A 22,922-nucleotide genomic window follows, 5' to 3' on the forward strand; every position below is an offset into this window, starting at 1 on the left:
CAATAAAAAAAAAACATGACATACAATTTTTGTTTATATGTACATACCTTGTAGTATTTTCTTGTAAGAACAAAATCCGTGTCAGCCCTTCTGCATTCGGTAAATTTGTAATTTCACTTCATTTTAGTCACTCAAGTGGCCGGCGTATCAGTCTACACCTTACGTCAACACAGGCTGACAGGTTGTTATATTTTTGTCCACGAATGATCAACGAAGTGATAAGAACATAAAATCTTTTAGGTAGATCCTTGGTTTAAAGCACATCCTTAATTTATTGCCTGCAGCTGGTTTCGATTTAAGGCATATAGCGAGCTAGATCCACACAGGCGCTTTGAAGCTGGACGCTGTTCAAAACATTTTACTTCCAACCATATTTATAGGCCCTTCCAGGAGTTGACGCACAGCACAGAAAGTCTCGGAGTCTCATCCACGTCGTGCTGAATCAATTTTTGAAGATTGCGTGGGTTCCTCTCGTTTGATTTTCAATTTTAACTTTTGTCAACACACTGCTTTCTTTAACCGCACTTCATGTTGTTCTTTATAAACCAAAAGTTCGGAGCAGAAATTATCAAAGATGGCGCCACTCAAGTTTCGCTCAGGAAACTTGTCAATGTGCAAATAAAATGTTTAACTAAGCTCTACTTTCTTATATTTTCCATTGCAGATTATTTAAAACTACCAATTAAAAGAAAACAAATCAAGCTTGAAAAAAAATGAAACATGAAACAATTCCAGATTGTACCGTATCAAAAAAACGAATTTTTGCTAGATAACCTAGCCCTCTGTTAAAAATAACTTTATAGAGTGCTTGAGGCTGGTTATTGACTCAATTTCTCTGTGTCCAGTTCTAGACCATGAACTATGTGGGTCAGCTGGCGGGCCAGGTGTTCGTGCAGGTCAAGGAGCTGTACAGAGGCCTCAACCCCGCCACGCTCTCCGGCTGCATCGACGTGATCGTGGTACGCCAGCCCAATGGCTCCTTGCACTGCTCGCCCTTCCACGTGCGCTTCGGCAAAATGGGTGTCCTCCGCTCACGGGAGAAAGTGGTGAGATTTTGTGATAGATACTAGTGTTTATATATGAAAGCTATCCAAGAGAAAAATAAAATAGCATTGTGGTACTAATAATTCTAAAATCAATGATATATAACGGTGACTAGGTGTCCCTATACCAGAAAACCAGTTGAGTGATAAATCACCCCAAAACTGAAATATTGTTTAGAAATATAAACAAACAGTTAAGGAAAATTAATCAGTTCTGAGTTAGGAAATCCAATTGTCAATGTACCATATTTTGCCATAACATTACCGTGATATATTATGGCCCATATTGTGATAGAAGATTTTTTTTTAAATACCGAACAGCACCAATGTTGTTTTTGGCAGCTCTTTTAGTTTTTGTTTTAGTCTTAGTCTTTTGGACGAAAATACTTATTAGTCTTAGTCATAATTTAGTCATTTCAAAATGTGTTCGTCTTCGTCCAGTTTTAGTCAACAAAATCTCATACAAATGTGTCTTGTTTTGGTCGACAGTTTCTCAAAATGCTTCAGTCTGTAATATTCAAAATTTTTAGTACCAACAATTTCGAATGAGCACAGACAGAAGACTACAAATTGCAGTGTCTACAAGGACAACGCCAACTTGGTGATGGTAAAACACAGGAAAAGTACAGGGGAAAAAAAGCAGTATGTCATTTAGAATTCAACCCACCTGGAAGAAAAATATTGTCCGAGCGTTTAACACAGGGAAGTCTGGGATTTTATTTGCTATTCTTAGCGTCTAGCCAGAAGTTGCAAGCAATCAGTATTTCCCAATATTTGCTCATTTACAAAAACAAAAAAAACCAAAAAGAAACAAAAAAATAGCTGAAGTGGGTTATTAGCTAAATGCCTTTTCGCCAACTGGCTCTCCTCTAGATTAACTGACCAGGTAAGCCTAGTGGCTCTGCTTTAGACTGGCCAGTGTTTTAATAAGACGCTTGCCATTCTGAAGCTAATGCTAACGTGAATGTGTATGCTACACTAATGCTATGAGTTACATTTAGCATCTGATAATGACTCAGCACAGACCTATAAAGGCTAAAGCAGCATTGCATATTCTGTCTTGCGAAGATAAGAAAACAAAGGTAACACTTTATAATAACTATCCGTTTTACTAGTTAATAGATCATTAGTAAACTGTTGATAAATGATTTATTGTTGATTTGTGAAGTATTTGTTAACAGTTTGTTAAGCATTTACAGGGTGTTCTTAACCTGAAACACAGTTTGTGTAGAAACGTTTCAAGTTTTTGTGTGTAACGTTTGGCATTTCTATCTTTTCAGGTTAAGAAATGCCGTTCACTTTAAAAGAAAAGGCATTTTGATCAGGTATTTTGCAGGCAGCACTCATGTTGCACATTAATAAAAGTCTGCCATTGAACCAACAAATATTTGTACTTTTCTTTGTATATTTAAGCAATAAAACTTATGACCTTCAACATAGAGTATATATAGTTATATTAAGATCCATCAACTAGCATGGGCATTTAGAATGGGGTCAACCATATTGGAACACCCTGTAAATGCTTAACAAATTCTTCACAAATCAACAATAAATCATTTATCAACAGTTTACTAATGATCGATTTACTAGTAAAATGGATAGTTATTATAAAGTGTTACCAAAACAAATCATACCGTGTTTCTAAACAAGCAAGATGGAGCGCAGCCTAGCTTTAGACACATCCTAAACTGTGAGGAGAGTGAGGGAGAGGCGCAGCACATCTCACATGAGTGACACGAACCAAACAGGGCCTCTTGCTACGATGCAAGCTGACGTGCTCCACGTACTGTACATTATTAAAATGTCACGCATTGTGAACGTATGACTGAAGCTATGTCGCATTTTCGTCTCGTCAGAGAAAAACTGGCATTTGTCACGTTATGTTGTTGACAAAAACAACACTGCACAGCACTAGCATGAATATAGAGTTTGTGTTTTTTAACAGGTGGACATTGAGATCAATGGAGAACCAGTGAGTTTGCACATGAAGTTGGGAGAGAATGGAGAAGCCTTCTTTGTTAAAGAAGCTGAGAACACACTGGTGAGTGTTGATGGTCACACTGCATAACACACAACTATTCAATAATTAGTGGTTTGCCTAACTGAATGATATAACGTGTTTAAAAAAGGCGAAGGCTGACTTCCATTTCACCTTGAGTTTCTCAATTTGGCTGGAAAATAGTCGATACATTTTAGAAAATTTCCCAAAGTTTACCGGTTAAATTTTAGGAAGTAGGAAGGAAATACTGAATTATATGTTCTGCACTTTAATAAAGTAATTTATAAGATTATTTTTATGCTTTACACTTTTTTGTATCCCAATGTTTGGTTAACTTTCATGCAATGTGAGTGTGTTAAATTAAGAAAGACAGCTTCAAAGAGGGAAAGTCGGATGAGTTGAGAGTCTGATTACCAAATCTGAGTGAGAGTCTGATTACCAAATCTGACTTTCTCGCTAAGAGTGCAATCAAGAAGTGCTTATCTCATAGGATCACATTCCCAATCAAAAGGATTACACTAATCTAATCCTGTTTTTGTTACTTATTGACTCTGGTACTCATTAGGATCTCCTTTCCACTTACCAATCAGTGAAGCACAATGTCAACTAGTGATTCTCAAAGTGCAGTACGAGTACCAGTACTTGTACGCAAATAATTTGCTAAGCTAAATCTACTAACAGTACAGAATGTTTAAGTGGTTTCTACTTTTCTTTAAAACCCAGTACTAACAAGTCAGCATTCTTTTTTTTTTTTTCTGAGGGAATAAGGCTTTCCTGCACTTCTACTCGAGCAGTACTTACTCAGACTCAGATGCTCAGTAGTCCACACGGCCGACTGCCAAGATGTCAGTGTGGTTTTGAATCCTGGTTGAGAGCAAAGAGAAAAGGAGCGCACTGATGTCACGACCGCAATTATGACAGATTACATATAGATCACAGTATAAAACTAATTAAAAAGTAAATATTTTCTACCATAATTTTCTTTATTTTTTATTTTTAAATCTCTGAAACTCAACCATAAAATTTTAGGTTGCTGAAGCACCGTCTTATCACAAATTGTACATTTTCCTTGTAAACTTTACTTCTTAAAGCAACTTGCAAAACCTGGTGGTGGTGAAGCCCACCAGCAGCCTGGAAAAAATGAATCAATAAAAAAGTTCACAATAATGTTGAAATTAATTATTATAAGAGATGTATCATCAATACTTAAACATAGTCTTAAAAAAGGACACAATCTTGAAATACAGTTCTAACACACAAACAAAAATACTGTGCAATTCAGTGAAATGACAGAGAGCCAAGACAGGTTAGTTCACAGAAAGTCTCACCTTTGCGCTTTCAACCATATCACCTGATGTGGTTGAAATATGACTTAAAAAATACAGTCTTTTTACTTTCCTTTGTAGCACTGTTTTAGCCAGGTTGGGGTGGTGGGGTTAATAGAAGCCTATCTGCCTGCCAGGCTTATAAAGCATTGGGGGAAACCCGATTGAATGTAACCGGTGGTGTTCGTCTACATTGTGTATTTAAAATGACAACGAGAGTCAAGAGTGCTGTGTGATGAGCTTTTAATTGCTCTGACAGTGGTTCACAAGAAACACAATACTCCCATCAAGCTTTGCATAAGTAATGTGCCCTCGTTCAAATAATAAATTTTTTTAAAAAAAACAACAACAAAAAGGCAATGCAATTTTTATACATGAATACATGCCTGGATATTAAATTTTTTTAGAACAAAAGTCCCATGGACCCAACTTGGAAAATGTGTCGTATTAATACCTGACATAGGAGGAACAAACAACATGCAAATAAAAGGTTTCAATTTTGAAAGAGGAGGATACACTAAAACAAAATAGGAGAAAATAAGAAATTAACTAATTAAGTTAACTAACTAACTGATTAAGTTTTTTGTAATTATAAAATAAACATACAATATTTGCTTAACTGAGGTACCCCTGCTACATTAAGGCCTATTTTAAAGAATCTTGCAAGCTTTTCATCTAAATATGAGCTTTACCTTCCCTAACAGGAATTGGTCCCAGCCCACTTGGCGACGTCACCCATCATGTCGACAGGTCAGGAGCTGATGGACTCCCACTTGAACAGGAGCAGCTCACGTCACCATGGTACACAACTTTAATACAGGTTTACTTCTACACTGCAAATTTAGAACATTTGAATTAGATAATTGTACTTAAATCTATTAAAATGATTTTCTCCATCTTGTTTTGAGTGTTAAAAACTAGTTAACAGATAAATGTGTCAGATTGTTCCACTTACTTTCAGTAAATATGAATATTTTTTCTTAATAAGCACATACATCAAAAGTTGGCCCTTTTTCACCTAAATCAAGACAATTTTGCTTTCAAATTATGTTTGGAACAATATCTATTCTTGACTTATCAACATATCTGACAAACAGCTTTTTTTTTTTTTTTTTTTTAAGATTAACTATACTAATTCACAGAGGTGGGTAGAGTAGCTAAATATTTGACTGAAGTAAGATTACCGTTGCTTTTAAATAATATTTTTCAAGTAAAAGTCAAAGTAGTCTTCCAAAAATTTACAAGTAAAGTACAACTAAAAAAGTATTTGTTGAAAAGAATACTCAAGTAATGAGTAACATTGTGAGTTACTGCTTACAATGTTTTTAAAAAATCATTTTTTGATTAATTATATATTTTTTCTCAGCACAATGTCAGCTATATGAACTGTTATTATTATACTATACTATAACCTATTACATGAAGATATTAGGCCTAAAAGATGACACAAAAATCATCAAATTGATACCAGAACAACGCTTGAAACATCACCCTTCCAAAGAGCATGAGCGCCCTCTAGTGGAGAAAAAACGTTGTTGCCTATGATTGGTATAATTCAGCTCGTGTTTATTGTTGTGATGTCTCATTGGTGGAACTGAGACAGCCTCTGTTGGCATCTCTAGCAAAAATAAAGTCAATATGTAAAATAAAAATGTAACGACTCTGGTGTTGCCCAAAATAGCGGAGTAAGAGTAGTATTTCTTCATCACAAATCTATTCAAATAAAACTAAAAAGGATTGCTTTGTAAAATTACTCTAATAAGTACATTTTTCTCAAAATGTTCCTCAAGTAAATGTAACCGAATAAATGTAACACGTTACTATCCACCTCTGATAATTTATTGCTTAAAACAAGTCTGTTAAGCTTAATTTCAGACAGCTAGTTTTCTTATTTAAAGAAATCTGTGTAAAATTTTCTTTAAGCACTGGCAGATAATTTCACTTACGTCTAGTTGATTTACACTGAAAACAAGGGAATTTAACTAGTTTTAAGGAGGTGTGTTTTTGCAGTGTATTGGAAATCACTTCTATTTTTAAATCTGCCCTTAGGTGAAAACCATTGAAAGTAGGTTATCTATTCAGTTTGGTATCTCTGTTTGTTTGAACAAATAAAGGGTTTATTATAACACCTGCATGATATGTTAGTAATATGAAGCAGACTTTTTTTTGGGTCAAAAGGAACTTTGCAATAACTCACGATCGAACAAAGGGATAATCAAACTTGCAGGATATGTTTGATATAGCAACGGAAGAGAGGTCAAAGGTCACAAAAAGATATCTCGCAATAACTCGTGTCATACTTATACGGATTTTTTTACTTTACTAAGTATGACGATACTTTGAATTTGGCTACTGAAGCGGAATTCTGCTCTCTCTGAGTGCTGCTCTTTTCTGTCGCCGAACAGACAACGTAATAGGCAGTTCGCTTCCTGTCCAAAACATCGGGCCACAGCAAGGCGACGGAGGGGCGAACAAGAAGAGGAGGAAAAGAAGGAGGAAGGCTCGGCCAGACGGTGGCGGAGGACGGAGGGATGAAAGCGGGGAGGAGTTTTCGGACGACGACAATATGTTTACGATCGACTTGAGTTCCGATGAGGAGAGAGAAGGAGATAGTGTACGGTGTGTGATGTTTGTAATGCATTCATATCTACTTTAGTCACATTTTAAAAAGAGACTTAATGTGCACATTTGTGTGTGAGGACGCAAAGCCCCTTTGAGAAGCAGCTCCAGCTATTGGAGGAGCTCCAGGAATTTGTCCTGTTCCCACAACGCTCTCTGTTTCCTTGACATAATGGACCACAGCGGTGGCCCTGCTGCTAGATTTCCAGGCTTTTTTAGGAAGTCTTACCACAGCGATGGCATGGGAAAATTCCTGAGACAGTGGAACTAGTGGAAGATGATTCTAATAGAGGGAGGAGGGCAGGAGAATTGTGTGCTATTTTAATGTGAAGATGTAATTCAGTCATGTGTTTTTGTGGGCAGAACTCTATACGGTGATCAAGGATCGGCAGCCAACTCAGAATGGGCACATCCACAGAGGTAAACTAACATGTGGCCACAATGCACACATATTTTGCACACAAATACTTTTAACTCACTGGCTGCCATTGACGGCGATGGACGTCCAATCCATTGAACTGGACATTCATTCACTTTTACCCTCCCACTGAAACATGATGTCACTGCTTGCAAATGATACAAATCATGTACTCTCTCATGATTCGCTGATTTTTTCCTTCAGCTCCTATTTGTTCATCTTTATCTGTTTATCCTCTCGTAGTCATGTGATTAAGGAGACTCTCTCCATCCCTCCGTCCTGCGGTCTGTCTATCTCCTGCCCTCAACAGACTTCTCACTTCTCCTCACACCTTAGGTATCTCTTTCACCACTATGCAATGCACTCTGCACAAGAACCAATCCAAATATTTCAGCACTGACAATGTAGCCACAATCTATTTTAAAAGTGTGTGACTTTCTCAGCAACCCGGACGACTCTCTGTCTTCGACGCCGAAGAGCGATTCTGAGCTGGCCAATCGGGGTAAAGACAACCCTGAGATGCTTTGGAGTTGGGGTGAGCTGCCAAAAGCGGCTCAGGTATTTATATGATTATGCATGCACACACTTAAGTCTTTAACTATCTGTGGATGTTCAGTATTAGTCAAGTTAAGATAAAAGGTTTGTTGGGTAAAAGTCAATTTACTTAATTAAGTAGAGTGCTGTCAAAGTTAAATAAATGTGCATATCTAAATATATACAATATACTGTATATTTCACAGTACTGATATGTAGGCAAATCAGCAATTGTATGATGATATGATATTGGTTATTTGTATACCGATAGAATATTTGCCGACGTTGCCAAGACGGCCAATATTCGATTACATTCATGGACCTCCAAAGAATTAAATGCAGTATTAGGTGCACATTTAATATACCGTAATTTTCGGACTACAAGCAGCTACTTTTTCCCCTTATTTTGAATCCTGCGATTTAAAGTTCAGTGCAGCTTATTTGTTGATTTATTTGAGTTAATAGGTAACACTTTATTTGACCAAGGTGGAAAAGCGCTATATAACACCATTTACCATTTACCATAATTATGACATGACACTATTATAGGCATTACTGAATGCTTATGAGAGATGTCATTAAGTGTCATTCGGCAAATTATGTCACCAACTCCATTTTATGTCCAGTTTGGATCTTTTACATCCATTCAAAGCGAGATAATTTCCTGGATGTGTCATGTCATGTCATTTCCTGTTTTATTTTGAAGGCTTCACCCTCCTCGTGTCTGCGTACTTGCCCTTCCTCTGGTCACCTAATCACCTATTGTTTCCACCTGTTCCCCATTACCTCCTGTGTATATATTGCCTTAGTTTCCCTTGTCTTGTGCAGAAGTGTCTTTCTACTCAAGTTAGTCACAGCAGCCTCTCGTCATAGCTTTTCATAGTAATCCTGTATATTTATCCTCCATTTGGAGCGCTTTGTGTTTGTACATTTTGATCCTAGTAATCCTGACTTTTTCCTCCTTTTGGAGCGTTTTACGTTTTTTACCCTTCCTCCCTCTTGGAGTGCTTTTTGTTTGAACTTTTTTTGTTTCTAGTCATCCTGACTCATTCCTCCGTTGGAGTGTTTTCTGTTTGTACTTTTTCTCATCCCCGCATGTCAGCGGAAGAACATCTGTTTTCAAATTATAAGTTTTTTCGGCCGAAACTCCGCAACTGAGTCCACCTCATCGTCTCGGTCTGACAGTATAACGCTAAATGACATCTGTTATAAGCAGTCATAAATGCTCATGACAGTGTCATGTCATTATTATGATTGTCTTATGACAGTCTTATGGCACCTCTGTCAAATAAATTGTTACCAAATACCGTAAGTAGCAATTAATGAAGCAACTGGAACAGTAACTGAAGAAATGATTAGCACAGAACATTAATTTTGTCTGTAGCTCTGCAATGCATGCTAGGAGGCATGTTGGACGACAACAGTGTTGACAGCAGGTGGCAGCAGAGGTTGACTGTCTCCCTCAAGGGAGCAGTGATGGCCAAATGAAGCTTCTTGAAGAAATGAAGCTTTGCAGGCAATTGGTTCAAAGCTAAATGGTGTTTTATTTGATATTATGAAAGTCTTATGATGCTGCTGTGTTACCGTTTAATATCTTTTTGTGTGGATATCCCATAATACAGTGAGGACAGCTGCGGCTTATAGTCCAGTGCGCCCTATCAATGAACAAATGCCGTTTTCGTGTCAAATTAGGTAAGTGGCGGCTTATAGTTATAGGTGTGCCTTATAGTCCAAAAATTACGGTAATCAGTTACATTTCGCTTAAAGCAATAAAATAATTCAAAGCAATTTTGACATTCTTGACAAATATATTTCTGAAATACATCAGACATTTGAATGAAAAAAATTCTTTTTCACACAACAGCAAATAAAAGATAACGATACCGTGTGATGTTTTGCATTTGTGTGGACCGTTGCTTGAACGATTGATGAATCAATCCGGATAAGATGTATATTTTAGGAACATTTCATGACGATATAATATGATATCAGTTCCTTGGGCAATGATATGATATGTGCAGATATCATAGTCTGATAGGATTTTATTTGATACAAGGGCCTTTGATCGATGTACTGATCCCCAATAATGTCCCATAGCACCCCTAACATATATTTTACATATTATATTTGTGCTGTCAAAATTAAATCTTTAACTTTAACCTCCTCAGTTAATGTTTTAATTAATTCTGAGGATTTTCTTCTAAATACGCGAAATCCGTTGGACGATAAGTGCTGAAACATAGACACAAGTTGAGAACAACTAAGTACTGAATCTCTGATGCCATGCCTACACATAGCAGGGTATTTGTTAAAAAGAAGAACTTTTACTACTGTTTGGCCTATCATCCACACACACACGAGGTTCTTGAAAACTGCGCCCAGTGTGAAGATATGCAAATTCTGCGTTTGTGGCGCCATCATGTGGACACGAAGATTTCACTGTGGAAATGTCACTGACTGCGGCAAACTTTGTCCCTACGTCACACATGAGACCAATGTTTACATTTCGAGTAAATTAGACAGGTGCTTTTTTGGTTTTAATAATTTACCAACTCTTGCAGTGCTTCATATTGAAGAACACATGCGAAGAATGGGGGTATTATGGACAATTATTTTGAATGCACATTTATGAATGTACTTAAAAACTAATGAATGCGGTTGGCTGTGAAAGCTTTTTTTTTTTTTTTTTTTTTTTTTAACAAGCATGCTGGTGTGGACGGAATTGTTTTTTCCTGACATATTAGGGCAGGAACCACGGTTTTAAAATAAATAAATAAATGTAAAAAAAAAATAAATTACCCTAAACCCTAACCTGCTAGGTGTAGACATGGCCTGAATCATAGACAGAAACTCTTTTTTTTTGTTTATGATTTTTTTAGGCGGGTCTAAAATTGAATCGGACCAGCTCCGGTTACACAAACTGTTCAGGGAACCTATACCATATACCGGTAGTTTGATTGTGTCGGCACAGGGGAGGGATGTGGTTTTAGCACAGTCATCGGACACGCCAACAGCATATCCGAACTCAGAATTACTGGCCACTATGATAGTTGCCATTCTATTTTTCTTTATTTGTTCATTTTCTAGATTTTTAAAAACTTTGAAACAAATTTTGTTGTGTAGTCTGTTTTAGTTTATCCTCAACTTGTTTGATAAGGTTCTCATGTTGTTCTTCAACAAAACAGCCCAAATTTGCTTCTTTATTTCAGTTCTTTATTTCTCTCCTTTCAGCCATCCTTCCTGACTTCCCATCAGAAGCAGGACAGTTCCACCTCAGTCTCCATCCCAGTGTCTTCCAGCAATCAATTCAGAAGCATCAATGAAGCCGAACCCCCTTCCCAGCCTCTGTACACGTCTCAGCAAGGGGAGAGTCATGCCAATGCGGGTGTGTCCTGTACAGAGATGGAAAATTTAACCACATGTCCAGTAGTTCCCAGCATCCTCCATGATCACCTGGAGGAAGACAAGAACAGAGGGAGTCCCATCAGAAGAACAGATTCACCTTCCAAGAGGAAAGGTTTGTTGAAAAACTATTGTTAACCTCCTAGTCAGATGTTAGAATGTCTAATTATTTGACTTCTGTGTCACATTAGAGAAAAGAAGCCAGCATCTTGGTGCAGATGGGGTGTACTTGGATGATATTACAGAGCTGGAGCCTGAGGTTGCTGCTTTATATTTTCCTAAAAGGTATGTCAGAATATAAGCATACAGGACATTTTATACTAGACACCTAAAGAAGCAAATGCATTAGATACTGTTCTTGTATGGGCTTTGCCACAGTGAAGGAGCCGGCAGCTCGATGAAGGTAGATTCGGAAATGAGTGTTCGGAGTGGAAATCAGTCCCCGCAGTCCGTGGGCAGCTGTGGGATGGACAGCGGAGTGGACAGTCTTTTGGACCACATAGGGGACCTTCCTCACGTCGCCATTTCACTTTGCGGCGGACTCTCCGACAACAAGGAGATCACACAAGGTATGACCAGCAACATTTCTTCTACGCTAATCAATTACAGTTTTAGCTCATAATATTCCATCTTGATAATCATGTGTCATGATATAGTACATGTTGCACAGCATCAGCATGTTATTTGTGAGTACCGTATTTTTCGGACTAAAAGTCGCGCCTGAGTATAAGTCGCACCACCCCAAAAATGCGCAATGAAGAGGGAAAAAAAACATATATATATATAAGTCGCACCGGAGTATAAGTCGCATTTTGGGGGAAAATTTACTTGATAAAATCCAACACATTGAACAGATATGTCATCTTGAAAGGGCATTTTTAAAATAAAAATACAATAGAGAAAAACATGCTTAATAAAGTGTACAGTATGATAAAGTTACATGATGCATGAACAACGAAATGCGAACGTAACCGGTATGTTAATGTAACATAGCTATTAAGAGTTATTCAGATAACTATAGCATAAAGAACATGCTAACAAGCTTGCCAAACCATCAGTATCACTCTAAAACACCAAAATAACATGTGAAATGATATAATAATGTGTTAATCATTTCACACATAAGTCAATCCAGAGTATAAGTCACACCCCCAGCCAAACTATGTAAAAAACTGCGACTTAAAGTCCGAAAAATATGGTTAATCATTTATAATTAGACTAACCTGCAACAAATGTGAAATGTGTCAACTAGTGCTGCAGCATAAAAGTATCAATGTAAACAGAAGGGGCATCGTAGCATAATATTTTGTGCACAAATGTAAAGATATCTACTTAAGGACTAGTACATGGTAGTGGTTTTATTGCGTGGGGATGCATTGCTGGTTGGTAAACTTGTTGATTTTAGAGCATTCATGGGTCACTACTGTCGATTTTGTGTGTTGATTCTGTGTTCTATGTGGGTTACGTCTTGGTCAGTTTTGTTGAATAATGCTATTTCCGATTGTTTTGAATGAATCACTCACCGCACAGGTTATGTGTTGTATGGCTTTTGATAGTGACTAATTCTTTCCCAATGTACTGTAGTACTTAATAGTTCCTATTTGTCTTAACCCATCTCATATATACATTATCATGCACTGCTGGTTTTATTTATGCACCGTGGGGTTGTGTGATGTGGTGACTTACAGTACCACTGTTTTTCATTCTAAGTAAAAAAAATATGTAGCCTTTGTTTAATAAATAACAATAAAAGGATATTATTGTTATCAGCACATATAGACTAGTGTTACTAAGCACATGAATAGTGAATACATTTTTTGCGTATGCTTGATTTACAGAACACTTCATGGAGAGGGCCGTTTCCTACCAGCAGTTCTCTGAAAACCCCTCGCTTATCGATGACCCCAACCTGGTGGTGAAGATTGGTAACAAGTGTGTATGACACCCATGTTAGTTACATCTAGTGTTTGTTGATAATATTATAGTATAGACCAATATACATGAGGAGAACCTGCTGAATTATGACTTTCAAAGTTCGTCCTATGAGTGATGGACTGTGCAATGTTTTACATGCCCAAGGTTCTACAATTGGAGTACGGCGGCTCCGGTTATGTTGGCCATGCAAGTCTACCAGAAGCCACTGCCACAGGTAAGACCTCATTTGTTTCTCACACCTTCACTAAATGAAGTATGTAGGCTAATGCACACTGTCATTGATTTGCATAAGGAAATGCATATACCAAACCATACACATAAGGAGTTCATCTTAAATTGAATGAGTAGAGGCTTATTTTCTCACTAATGGTTGCTTGTTGCTGTTTTAGTGCTTACCAACCCTTTCCATTTCCTTCTTCTCTGCACTCTGGGCTAATCTATGCACTAGTTTACATCACTCATTTTCACTTTGGTGTATCATTTATCAATATGATCTCAAACCGTTGATTTTAGCTGGATTATGTGTGTTTATGTTGTTTTTGTATCAAAACAGCCCTTACACCAGAGTGAAATGTAGCCTTTTATGAGCATCCTAACACTGGAATAATATCATGTCTTTGTCCCTCTTTTGACCTGTTCTCCCTTTTATTTACTTATGTCATGTTTTCCCATCTCTAGTTTTGGTGTTTAAGTTATTTCTTTTCTGCTTTTGGCCTCTTCTCGTATTGCCTTCCTGGTCTTTTTGGCCCTAGACAACCTGAGCCTGTATGTGTTTTATTTCTGATTGCATGTTAATGACAGCATGCGATTGTGTGTCTTTGTCTCATTCTGTGGCATGATTCTCATTTGTTCAGATAAGCAACAGCACATTGTGGTATGCTTTATTTTGTGGGTCCATCATGCTCTCTGCTTGTCAGTTTTGAGTTTCTAGTGAGTTTTTGTGTGGTATGTGCATGGTTTTGTCCAGGCCTCCGTGGAGAACATAATGAAGGACAAGATGCCCAAAAAGGGAGGGCGCTGGTGGTTTTCCTGGAGGAGCAGGAACAGTGACTCTAAATCGGTGCGTGCGCAAATATTTGTCACGTACACAACAAGCCAGCCATATGACAATCTTTTTGTCCTTCAGGAACCTGTGTCAGAAGCTGCAGGGGACCGAGGAGATATTACAATGGAGACAGCTACCAGGTTCCATTGCCTCTTGTATTCTTTTTCTGTGTTTTCACCTCGTGATCACCAAATTGGTCATTCTGGAAGTGAATAACATTTGGACTTTAAAATTCTTGGGGGAAAAAATTACTTTTCTGGATTTGTGCTACACATTCATCAATAATAGATAATGATCTTTTAAAGCTTGATTAGCTCAGTTACAGATCAATGGTAATTTTCTTTCGTACATGATTAGATATTTACAATACTTGGCATAATCACAGTACCACGGTTGCAAATACAGTATGTACTAATGCTAGTTTTGTTTGTTTGTTTGTTTGTTTTCAAGAGTAGAAGCTAGCTGCTCAGTTAGCTGTTTAGCTAGCTATTACTGGTGACATAGATGACAAACTTGCGACAAAATGACAAAATGTCTGATTCTGATCATATTATTACAGGGGTTGCTTTAGGTAGAGAGAGAGATGTTCAGTCACTGTTACTGTTTTACAAAAATATTTGCTCGATCCATTCTTTTGGAAATCTGATGATGTCAAGTCTCCATTAACCGTGAAAAATGAGGGATCACTGTATTATGTTTATTGTAACAAATGTTCCACAGTTAGAAGACACGGCAATAAAAAAAAAAAAACTAAGTAGAGGAGCACTGTGAGAGCAGACTTTCACCTAACAGCCAAATTCAAAGCACATTTTATAGTGTCGTTCAAATGAACTGTACTAGTATAATCTCGTTCTTCAGTAAAAAGACCAATTAGTTTGGATTTTAAAGCAGGATTTTCAGTGAGAGGACCTTATGATCTTTATGACTTTTAACCTTTTGTCACCCAAATATGTACATTTATGACTTCCTTTGCCTTTGCCTTCATGTCCCAAAATGTCAACACTCGCTTTTGTTCTCATGATATCACCTACCTATTTAAAAGTAGGTCGCTAGGAGACCCAGTGTTGTGTACTGTAGTCCACTTGTTATTGTTTTGTATTATTTTGTTTTTAATCTCTTGCTTGTGTTGTGTTGTTGTGATTTGGACATTGGTCAAAAAATCTATATCTATCTATCTATCTATCTATCTATCTATCTATCCTGCAAATTTGAGCTAAATACGCTAATCCGTTGTCAAGTTATCGCAAAATTTCTTTTCTGGCCTCTGTTACCTTTGACCTGACTCAAATTGGTCATTAAAGGGTATGTCATGCCCTGGGAAAATGGTAATTTTCCATCATTTATCCATAAACGCATGCCTTTTGTATTCATATCATGCCACTTCGTGTAATTACACACAAGAAAATGAGAGAAATTTGGCTCGATGGTCAAGCTAAAACGACCGGCGCCCGAGATCTGGCAGATTGTGTGCGTGACGTCACGACAAGTGAAGAGAGTGCCACCGGCCACTAGGGGGGCAGCGCCTGTCTGCATCGATATAATTCCTTGTAGTGAGGGGAGAATTAGGGGTGTTTTGAGCTGTTTATGCTGATGCATTGTGTTCGTCCTGCACATATTCCAGGTTCCCTCATGAAGAAACACCCCTCGTTGTCAATAAAAGAGAATTCAGAATTGACAGTGAGGGGTGTTTCTTCAACACGAAAAAGGCTCATTGCTTTAATACTGAATGGCGGCGATGATGGCAGACAATTTCGTTTCTAGTTTCAGCGACGAATCCGACGTAGAAGGACGTAACGAATGTTCATCTAATGGTGACGAGGAGAGTTACGAAGCTTTAATCGGTGTTTTAGGTTACCAATTTGAGCCCAAACGAACGCCAATGCAGCGTAATGAAACGGTCATTGAGGGGAGCAATGACACTGATGAAACATCGGCAGCAGATCGTGTGGGAAACACCAGTGATTTGTCTTGCATTTGTTTTTGTGAAGCCGATACACCGTGACTGCAAAATAAAGGAATGCATAGGATAATTATCATTTATTGCGCTATCATAGCTTTTCGCTCTGCCAACAGACACAAATACGAATGGGATCAGAGGATTTGTTCTATATATTTTACGAACGATAATTTATACATGTGTCCAGTCCTGTATCCAATGCGTGACATTTTTTTATTATAAAAGAGTACTCACTCTGGCCATTTCGAGCTTGGCTGCTCCCCTCCTTTGCTTAGCCTTAGCCTTCTTTGCCAGTCATCGTCCTCTTTCTTGATATCTCGGGACATTTAGGTGGCTGCGCGTGTATGGTCGGCACCGCATCTCCTTTGAGCAGCCATCTTTTAGCAAAACCCGATTTCACTTGTCCATAGTTCGAGAAGCTTTCAGGTGGAAAATGCGCACCATAGAAAACAGAGCCGGAGGCTGTGTCTAGAAAATTAGCCCTCTTTGCACGGACGAACTTTACCCATTGTCTGCGTAGTCCAGCTTTTTTTTTTTCGCGTTCAGGAACTCATGGATACTATATTCCGATAAATAGCTATTTGTACACCACATAGCACAGCAGTTTTGAACCATTCTAGTGATGTTTTGGTCAAACAAACCCGAACGCTACTCTTTCGTCGATAAAAAACAATGGCACCTGGCTCCGCCTCGACTTTCATTCACTTGTCGTGACGTCCGGCTGTTTCCGGAACACTTTCGGAAATGTTCGTCATTTTTCATCTATTTTCGATAATTGCTCATTAATGTGATTGATTTTTTTGTTAATGTTATCAATATTTGTTATCTTGGCACATAACGGTTCTATTGATGTCTCACACCCCCTTTGCCGCTACATACCCTTTAAGACAAGTAGAAAGTAGAAACTACCGTATTGGCCCGACTATAAGACGGTGTTATTTGCATTGAAATAAGACTGAAAAAGTGGGGGTCGTCTTATATTCGCGGTCTAGACATTATACCCATTCACGACGCTAGATGGCGCCAGATATCATTGAGGCGATGTTCTGTCATGACAGATCTCAGCTACTGTCAAGTTTAACCAGTTTGCGTTATTTTATTGCAATGTTTTTCCTTATTCAGATTTGCTTCAAGACTACAGTTACAGTTAGACTTCACTTTGATGGTGGTTAATGCAGTTATTGCAATTTTGTTGTTTTATAACAAAAGACTGGTTTGTTTACATTTCAAAAACCAGAAGCCATTCATTTACGAATGTGGTTGCACTTTAGTTTACATATTTAAATGTTCAGATATTAAAATTTGAATGAGGCAAAATAGAATGCTTTTTCTCTTAAATATATTGTTATAAACATGTTTCAGATGTCTTATATTCGGGCCAATACGGGTATATGTTTTAGTATTTTGAATTATGTGTTTTTCTGACAGAATGAAAGATGAGTCGTCCTCCAGCGACGAAGACCACAGACCCCAGACCTGCCAGTCCGACACACTCCTTGGTTCTGGCAACATTTGTTACAAGAAGACTCTTCGACTCACTTCAGAGCAGCTGGTAAGTATTTAGCTAAATTATCTTGCGCTGCCAGCCCTCCCTGTACATCTCTTTGCTGTCAATTTGAATTAGTTGAACATTAGTTTATCAGTATGGATTGGACGTGTACTAGTTTATCACTAGCAGGAGTCAAATCCATTTGAACTGGGAATGTTGGCAGCGAATAACATTCGAAGGCAGCCAACGAGTTAAAAATTCTTCATTTTGTGACTGTTTAGGTCAGCCTGCAGCTGAAAGAGGGTCCGAATGAGGTGGTGTTCAGCGTGACAACACAATATCAAGGAACGTGTCGCTGCCATGGCACTATTTACTTATGGAACTGGGACGACAAGCTGGTCATTTCTGACATTGACGGAACCATCACTAGGTCAGGCTTTTTTTTTACCACTAGATGGCAGCCTTGAACAGTGTCTCGTATTTACAGGTCAGACACACTGGGGCACATCCTGCCCACTCTGGGGAAAGACTGGACCCACCAGGGGATCGCAAGGCTCTACCACAAAGTCAGCCAGTGAGTATCAATTTGCATTCATGCTCATGCCATTTTTGTAACTCACATGTCTTTCAGAAACGGATATAAATTTATGTACTGCTCGGCGAGGGCCATCGGTATGGCAGACATGACTCGAGGTTACCTGCACTGGGTCAACGAGAGGGGGACAATGCTGCCGATGGGCCCGGTGATGCTCAGTCCCAGCAGTCTGTTTTCTGCATTGCACAGGTCGGTACGGCCTCATACACACGTAAAGTAGTTAAATGAGTAAATGTAGTAAATGAGTCCTTTTCATATTGATACCCAGACTGTGCGGTTGTCATGTTAATAATTGATTTATTTGAATTGTGTGTAAAATCTACTTTTTTTTCCTTTCAAAAATAATTTTTGAAATGTAGTGTATATACAATTCCCTTTTTTTCCCTTTCTGCACTGTACCACACTTTGCATATTGAGCACATTCATACTTTCAATCAAATTCAGGTGGATGATGATATTTGTGAGCTGGCATAGAAATACAGCGCATTTTAATAATGTGATGTTCCTTTTAGGGAAGTGATTGAGAAGAAGCCTGAGAAGTTCAAGATCGAGTGTCTGACAGACATCAAGCAACTATTCTTCCCCAATACGGAACCTTTCTATGCAGCTTTTGGCAACAGAGCTACAGTGAGATCACACGCCATAAAACACATGTTTGAAGCACTTCCATTGATTAAACATTTATGTGCCCGATTCCAGGATGTGTATTCCTACAAGGAGGTGGGTGTGCCTCTCAACAGGATCTTCACCGTAAATCCAAAGGGGGAGCTAATACAAGAACATGCTAAAACCAACATCTCCTCGTAAGCTACATTTACATCATAAATTCATTACATCATAATTAGCTTAACGCTAGTGTTGCACCGATACATTTTTTGGCACCTGATACCGAATCCTATGGAGCCCTTGACAAGAATGTGATAAAATTTGCTCGTTTGCATGCTATAATAATTAGTGCGTATAAGATACTACTTTGTGTGAACGAACTAGTACTTCGCTTGAAGGAGTTTATACTTCGTGTGCACAAACTATCAGTTATTTACACATCTTTACGGACTCACAAACAACAACACCTGATGTGCAAATACACCAGTAATTCCGTCTTGGTATATCTCTCGCTAGTAATGACCAGTGTTGGGAGTAACGCCGTTATAAATAACGCCGTTACGTAACGGTGTTATTTTTTTCAGTAACGGGGTAATCAAGCTAATTCCTTTTTCCGCCGTTACAACGCCGTTACCGTTACTGACAGTCAAAAGCGGTGCGTTACTTACTCTGAATAAATTGAAGAAACTACCAGCCGTGTCGAGTCGACTCTCTGCTCTGTTGATTTGTCATCCAAGACTTGGGGTGCGTTCAGGTTCGAGAATAGCGCACGTACTTCTGACTCCAAGCTGTTTGTCCCTGCTCATTCAATTAGACAATGCTTTCCAAAGTTTGGTAACGTTTCTGTGTTTGCTACACCTGATGCTAGCCTCTTCCCATCTCCCACTGTCAGCCAGCAATAATTCTGCTTCCATCTTGAGGACGGCAGACGCTTTGAAGGTGACGTGAATTGTCGGGAAACTAGCCTACCTGAATGCAGCCCCTCGAGAGATGCGATGGAAGTGATTGTGATTGGCTGAGGGTTAGAGTCATGTATCGTGGTAAGCCAATCAGAGCCGGTGATTTCACAAGCAAACCGGGACAGCGCGTGCAGCAAACACACACGCGAAACAGATGCACAGGGTCGGGATGGCAGAGCAGTCAGAAGAAAAATTGTCCTTTAAGAGGTAGAGATATAGACACTATTTCAAGTTTGTCGAAATTGAAGGAAAGAACCTGCATGTAATGTGTAATTTATGTCCCGGGGCAAAGCTTTTGTCGACATCTGTGGTAAGCAATTCAAATCTGCTGAAGCACCTAACAAGTTAACTACCTGTCTGTTCTTCTCTATTCCACTGACTCGAATACTGCTCAGAAAATTTCAAATTCTTTGACATACAACAAGTTCTTTTTAAAGTAACGGAAATAGTTACTTTCCCTGGTAACTAGTTAATTTTACTATAGAGTAATTCAGTTACTAACTCAGTTACTTTTTGGAAGAAGTAGTGAGTAATGTAACTAATTACTTTTTTAAAGTAACGTGCCCAAAACTGGTAATGACTCCTCGCAATGCCAGGGTTTTCAATATGTCTTTATACTGTAGCTCACCCCTAGCCTTGAATACAATTCGATCATGTCTTCCCTGAGTGTCCATCTTGTAGCTTTAGCTGATAGAACAAAGAAAGTGCGTTGTGTCGTGAGCTCGCTGAAACGATTTCATGCACATGAAGTAAATACATCTCAATTAGTTCCTGCGCAGGAACTATTCATTCGTGCACACAAAGTATAAACTTGTTCACACAAAGTACTAGTTGATTACTCAAACATGTGTTGTCACAGATTACTTGAAAAAGTAATTAAATTACTGATTATGCCTCAAAAAAGTAATCTAGTTACTTTACTGATTACTTTATTATCAAAGTAACAAGTTACTTTTAAAGTAATTTATGGGTTACTTTTTACCAATTTTCCCCCCTTTGCCGCCTCAACATAAGAATGACAACAGAAAACCCGATAATTTTTTAGTTTAAAGGGGAATATCAGAATTTTTTACATAAGGTTTAACTTCAAGTTAGCGGAGGTTTAATTACCGTAGTTGATGGAATTGATTTCAACCACCATCGACTCGCGCTAGTTTAGCCACTCCAGCGTCATGAAACTAACAAATAACTGACAAACTTCATGGAATTTGTTGAAATCAACTCCACCAATAAATTAAACCCCGCTAACTCGTAGATTAACCAATGTCAAAAATTCTTAATTTCGATTTAGGGTTTAGGGGTTATGGTTAATAGCATATCAGTGCCAATGTAAAACCATTCAAATTGACTGCACAATAATCAACATCACACAAATGAATTGCACAGTGCAATATATACAAAGGCGTGGGCAGGTGTGGAGGCGCGTGCACAACCCGGAAGTACGCCGTACACACACGCGGTCAATTTGGCCACAAAACGTGGCGGCAACTAAAGCACTTTACACTCAATCGGACTTACAACATATCCCAAAGATGCTAAACGAACACGTCACCTCACGGCATAAATGTGCAATACGAATATGATGTAAACAATGCTTGCCAACTTGGAGCGATGACTACCGACCGTTGCAATGGCAAAGCTAGCAAATGGCTGTGCATGTAGGGGGTCCAACCTATCGCTGGAACCCTCCAGAATGAAGGAAAAATACGTTCATTCATTGACGCACCCAGATCAACATCCCCTTCACATCTGAACAGGTGGCTTCACTCGGCTCGAATGTGCACCCACACTGGCACACACCTTTCTCAGTCCCAAAACACTTAGCGTGTGTGACTCGAAGCAAAAACAGAAAGTAGCTGTGAGTGGTTACCATGGAAATGAACACGTAGCGGGAAACTTTCTAGGATTTTCTATTCAAAATGCTCTTTGTACATGACTAAAATATTCTTCATTCGACATACATTATGAGGCAATAACAAAATAGTAACACACAGACACTAAGGAAACTAACTTTAATCAGATAAAGTTAGTGACAATACTGCACACAAAGTAGTAATAATAATAATAATAATACATTTTATTTATAACGCACTTTACATTTGAAAAACAAATCTCGAAGTGCACATTGCCAAAAAAATAAAAAGACTAAGAATAAAAGAGTAAAAGCAAAACAGACAGAAGCACAGATAAAATCAGATACCAATCAGATAAAAATAAGACAGTCAAATAAAATTAGCTAGAATAAGCTTTTCTAAAAAGGGAGTAGACGGTGCTGTTGGTCTGACCGGGTTCTGGCTGAAGTATGTGATGTGAGGAGTTCGGTGAGGTAGGTGGGGACTACACCGTGTAGATAGTGATGGGTGTGAAGGAGGATTTTGAATTCAATACGGAGGTGAACAGGGAGCCAGTGTAGGGTGCGAAGGATTTACGCACCCTCATCAGGACCCTGGCAGCGCTGTTTTGGACATAATGAAGCCTTTGTAGGCTCTTGCCAGGGATCCCGATAAGGAGTGCGTTACAATAGTCCAACCTGGAGGAGATAAAGGCATGGACGAGTCTCTCTGCAGCAGGACGGGAGAGAGATGGCCGGGGTTTGGCAATATTGTGGAGGTGAAAGAAAAAGGGTTTGCAAATATAATTGATATGATTGTTAAAACTAAGATGGGGGTCAAACCTGACTCCCAAATTAGTCACAGAAGGGGAGAGGGAAAATTTTGGGCCGAAAAAGGAGACTGAGGAAATGGGGGCGGAACGGAGCTGGTGAGGAGTACCAATGTGAATAGCTTCTGTTTTGGAGCTGTTCAGCTGCTGGAAGTTTTCACTCTTCCAAGCCTTTATCTCCTCCAGGCAGGAGTCAAGTTGAGAAACAGAGGAGGAAGGGGTGGAGGACAAAGTGACCTTTAAACATAGTTGTGTGTCGTCAGCGTAACAATGGAATTGTATTCCATGCCCGCTGACGACACGACCGAGGGGTAGCATGTAAATGGTGAAGAGGG

At 38.7% G+C, this 22,922-nt stretch overlaps 1 protein-coding gene across 5 annotated transcripts in view; it reads left to right on the forward strand.

Annotated features, from left to right (window-relative positions):
• lpin1a (lipin 1a) overlaps positions 1-22,922 on the forward strand; it is a 36,977-nt gene that overhangs the window by 9,646 nt on the left and 4,409 nt on the right. The window contains exons 2-22 of one of the 5 annotated variants that reach the window (XM_057837160.1): positions 846-1,046; positions 2,989-3,084; positions 5,072-5,168; positions 6,773-6,986; positions 7,350-7,406; positions 7,648-7,740; positions 7,848-7,962; positions 11,170-11,455; positions 11,532-11,625; positions 11,719-11,909; positions 13,179-13,272; positions 13,420-13,489; positions 13,954-14,040; positions 14,243-14,335; positions 14,402-14,460; positions 17,706-17,829; positions 18,048-18,196; positions 18,254-18,340; positions 18,398-18,550; positions 18,874-18,988; positions 19,061-19,164. In XM_057837160.1, the coding sequence (XP_057693143.1) occupies positions 855-1,046; positions 2,989-3,084; positions 5,072-5,168; positions 6,773-6,986; positions 7,350-7,406; positions 7,648-7,740; positions 7,848-7,962; positions 11,170-11,455; positions 11,532-11,625; positions 11,719-11,909; positions 13,179-13,272; positions 13,420-13,489; positions 13,954-14,040; positions 14,243-14,335; positions 14,402-14,460; positions 17,706-17,829; positions 18,048-18,196; positions 18,254-18,340; positions 18,398-18,550; positions 18,874-18,988; positions 19,061-19,164 (2,570 nt within the window). In that variant the 5' untranslated portion in view covers positions 846-854. Of the gene's footprint in view, positions 1-845; positions 1,047-2,988; positions 3,085-5,071; positions 5,169-6,772; positions 6,987-7,349; positions 7,407-7,647; positions 7,741-7,847; positions 7,963-11,169; positions 11,456-11,531; positions 11,626-11,718; positions 11,910-13,178; positions 13,273-13,419; positions 13,490-13,953; positions 14,041-14,242; positions 14,336-14,401; positions 14,461-17,705; positions 17,830-18,047; positions 18,197-18,253; positions 18,341-18,397; positions 18,551-18,873; positions 19,165-22,922 lie in introns of all 5 variants that reach the window. The other 4 variants (XM_057837153.1, XM_057837188.1, XM_057837179.1 and 1 more) reach the window with 4 other exon arrangements.

Source organism: Corythoichthys intestinalis, chromosome 1, assembly GCF_030265065.1.
Source record: "Corythoichthys intestinalis isolate RoL2023-P3 chromosome 1, ASM3026506v1, whole genome shotgun sequence".
Taxonomy (NCBI): Eukaryota; Metazoa; Chordata; class Actinopteri; order Syngnathiformes; family Syngnathidae; genus Corythoichthys; species Corythoichthys intestinalis.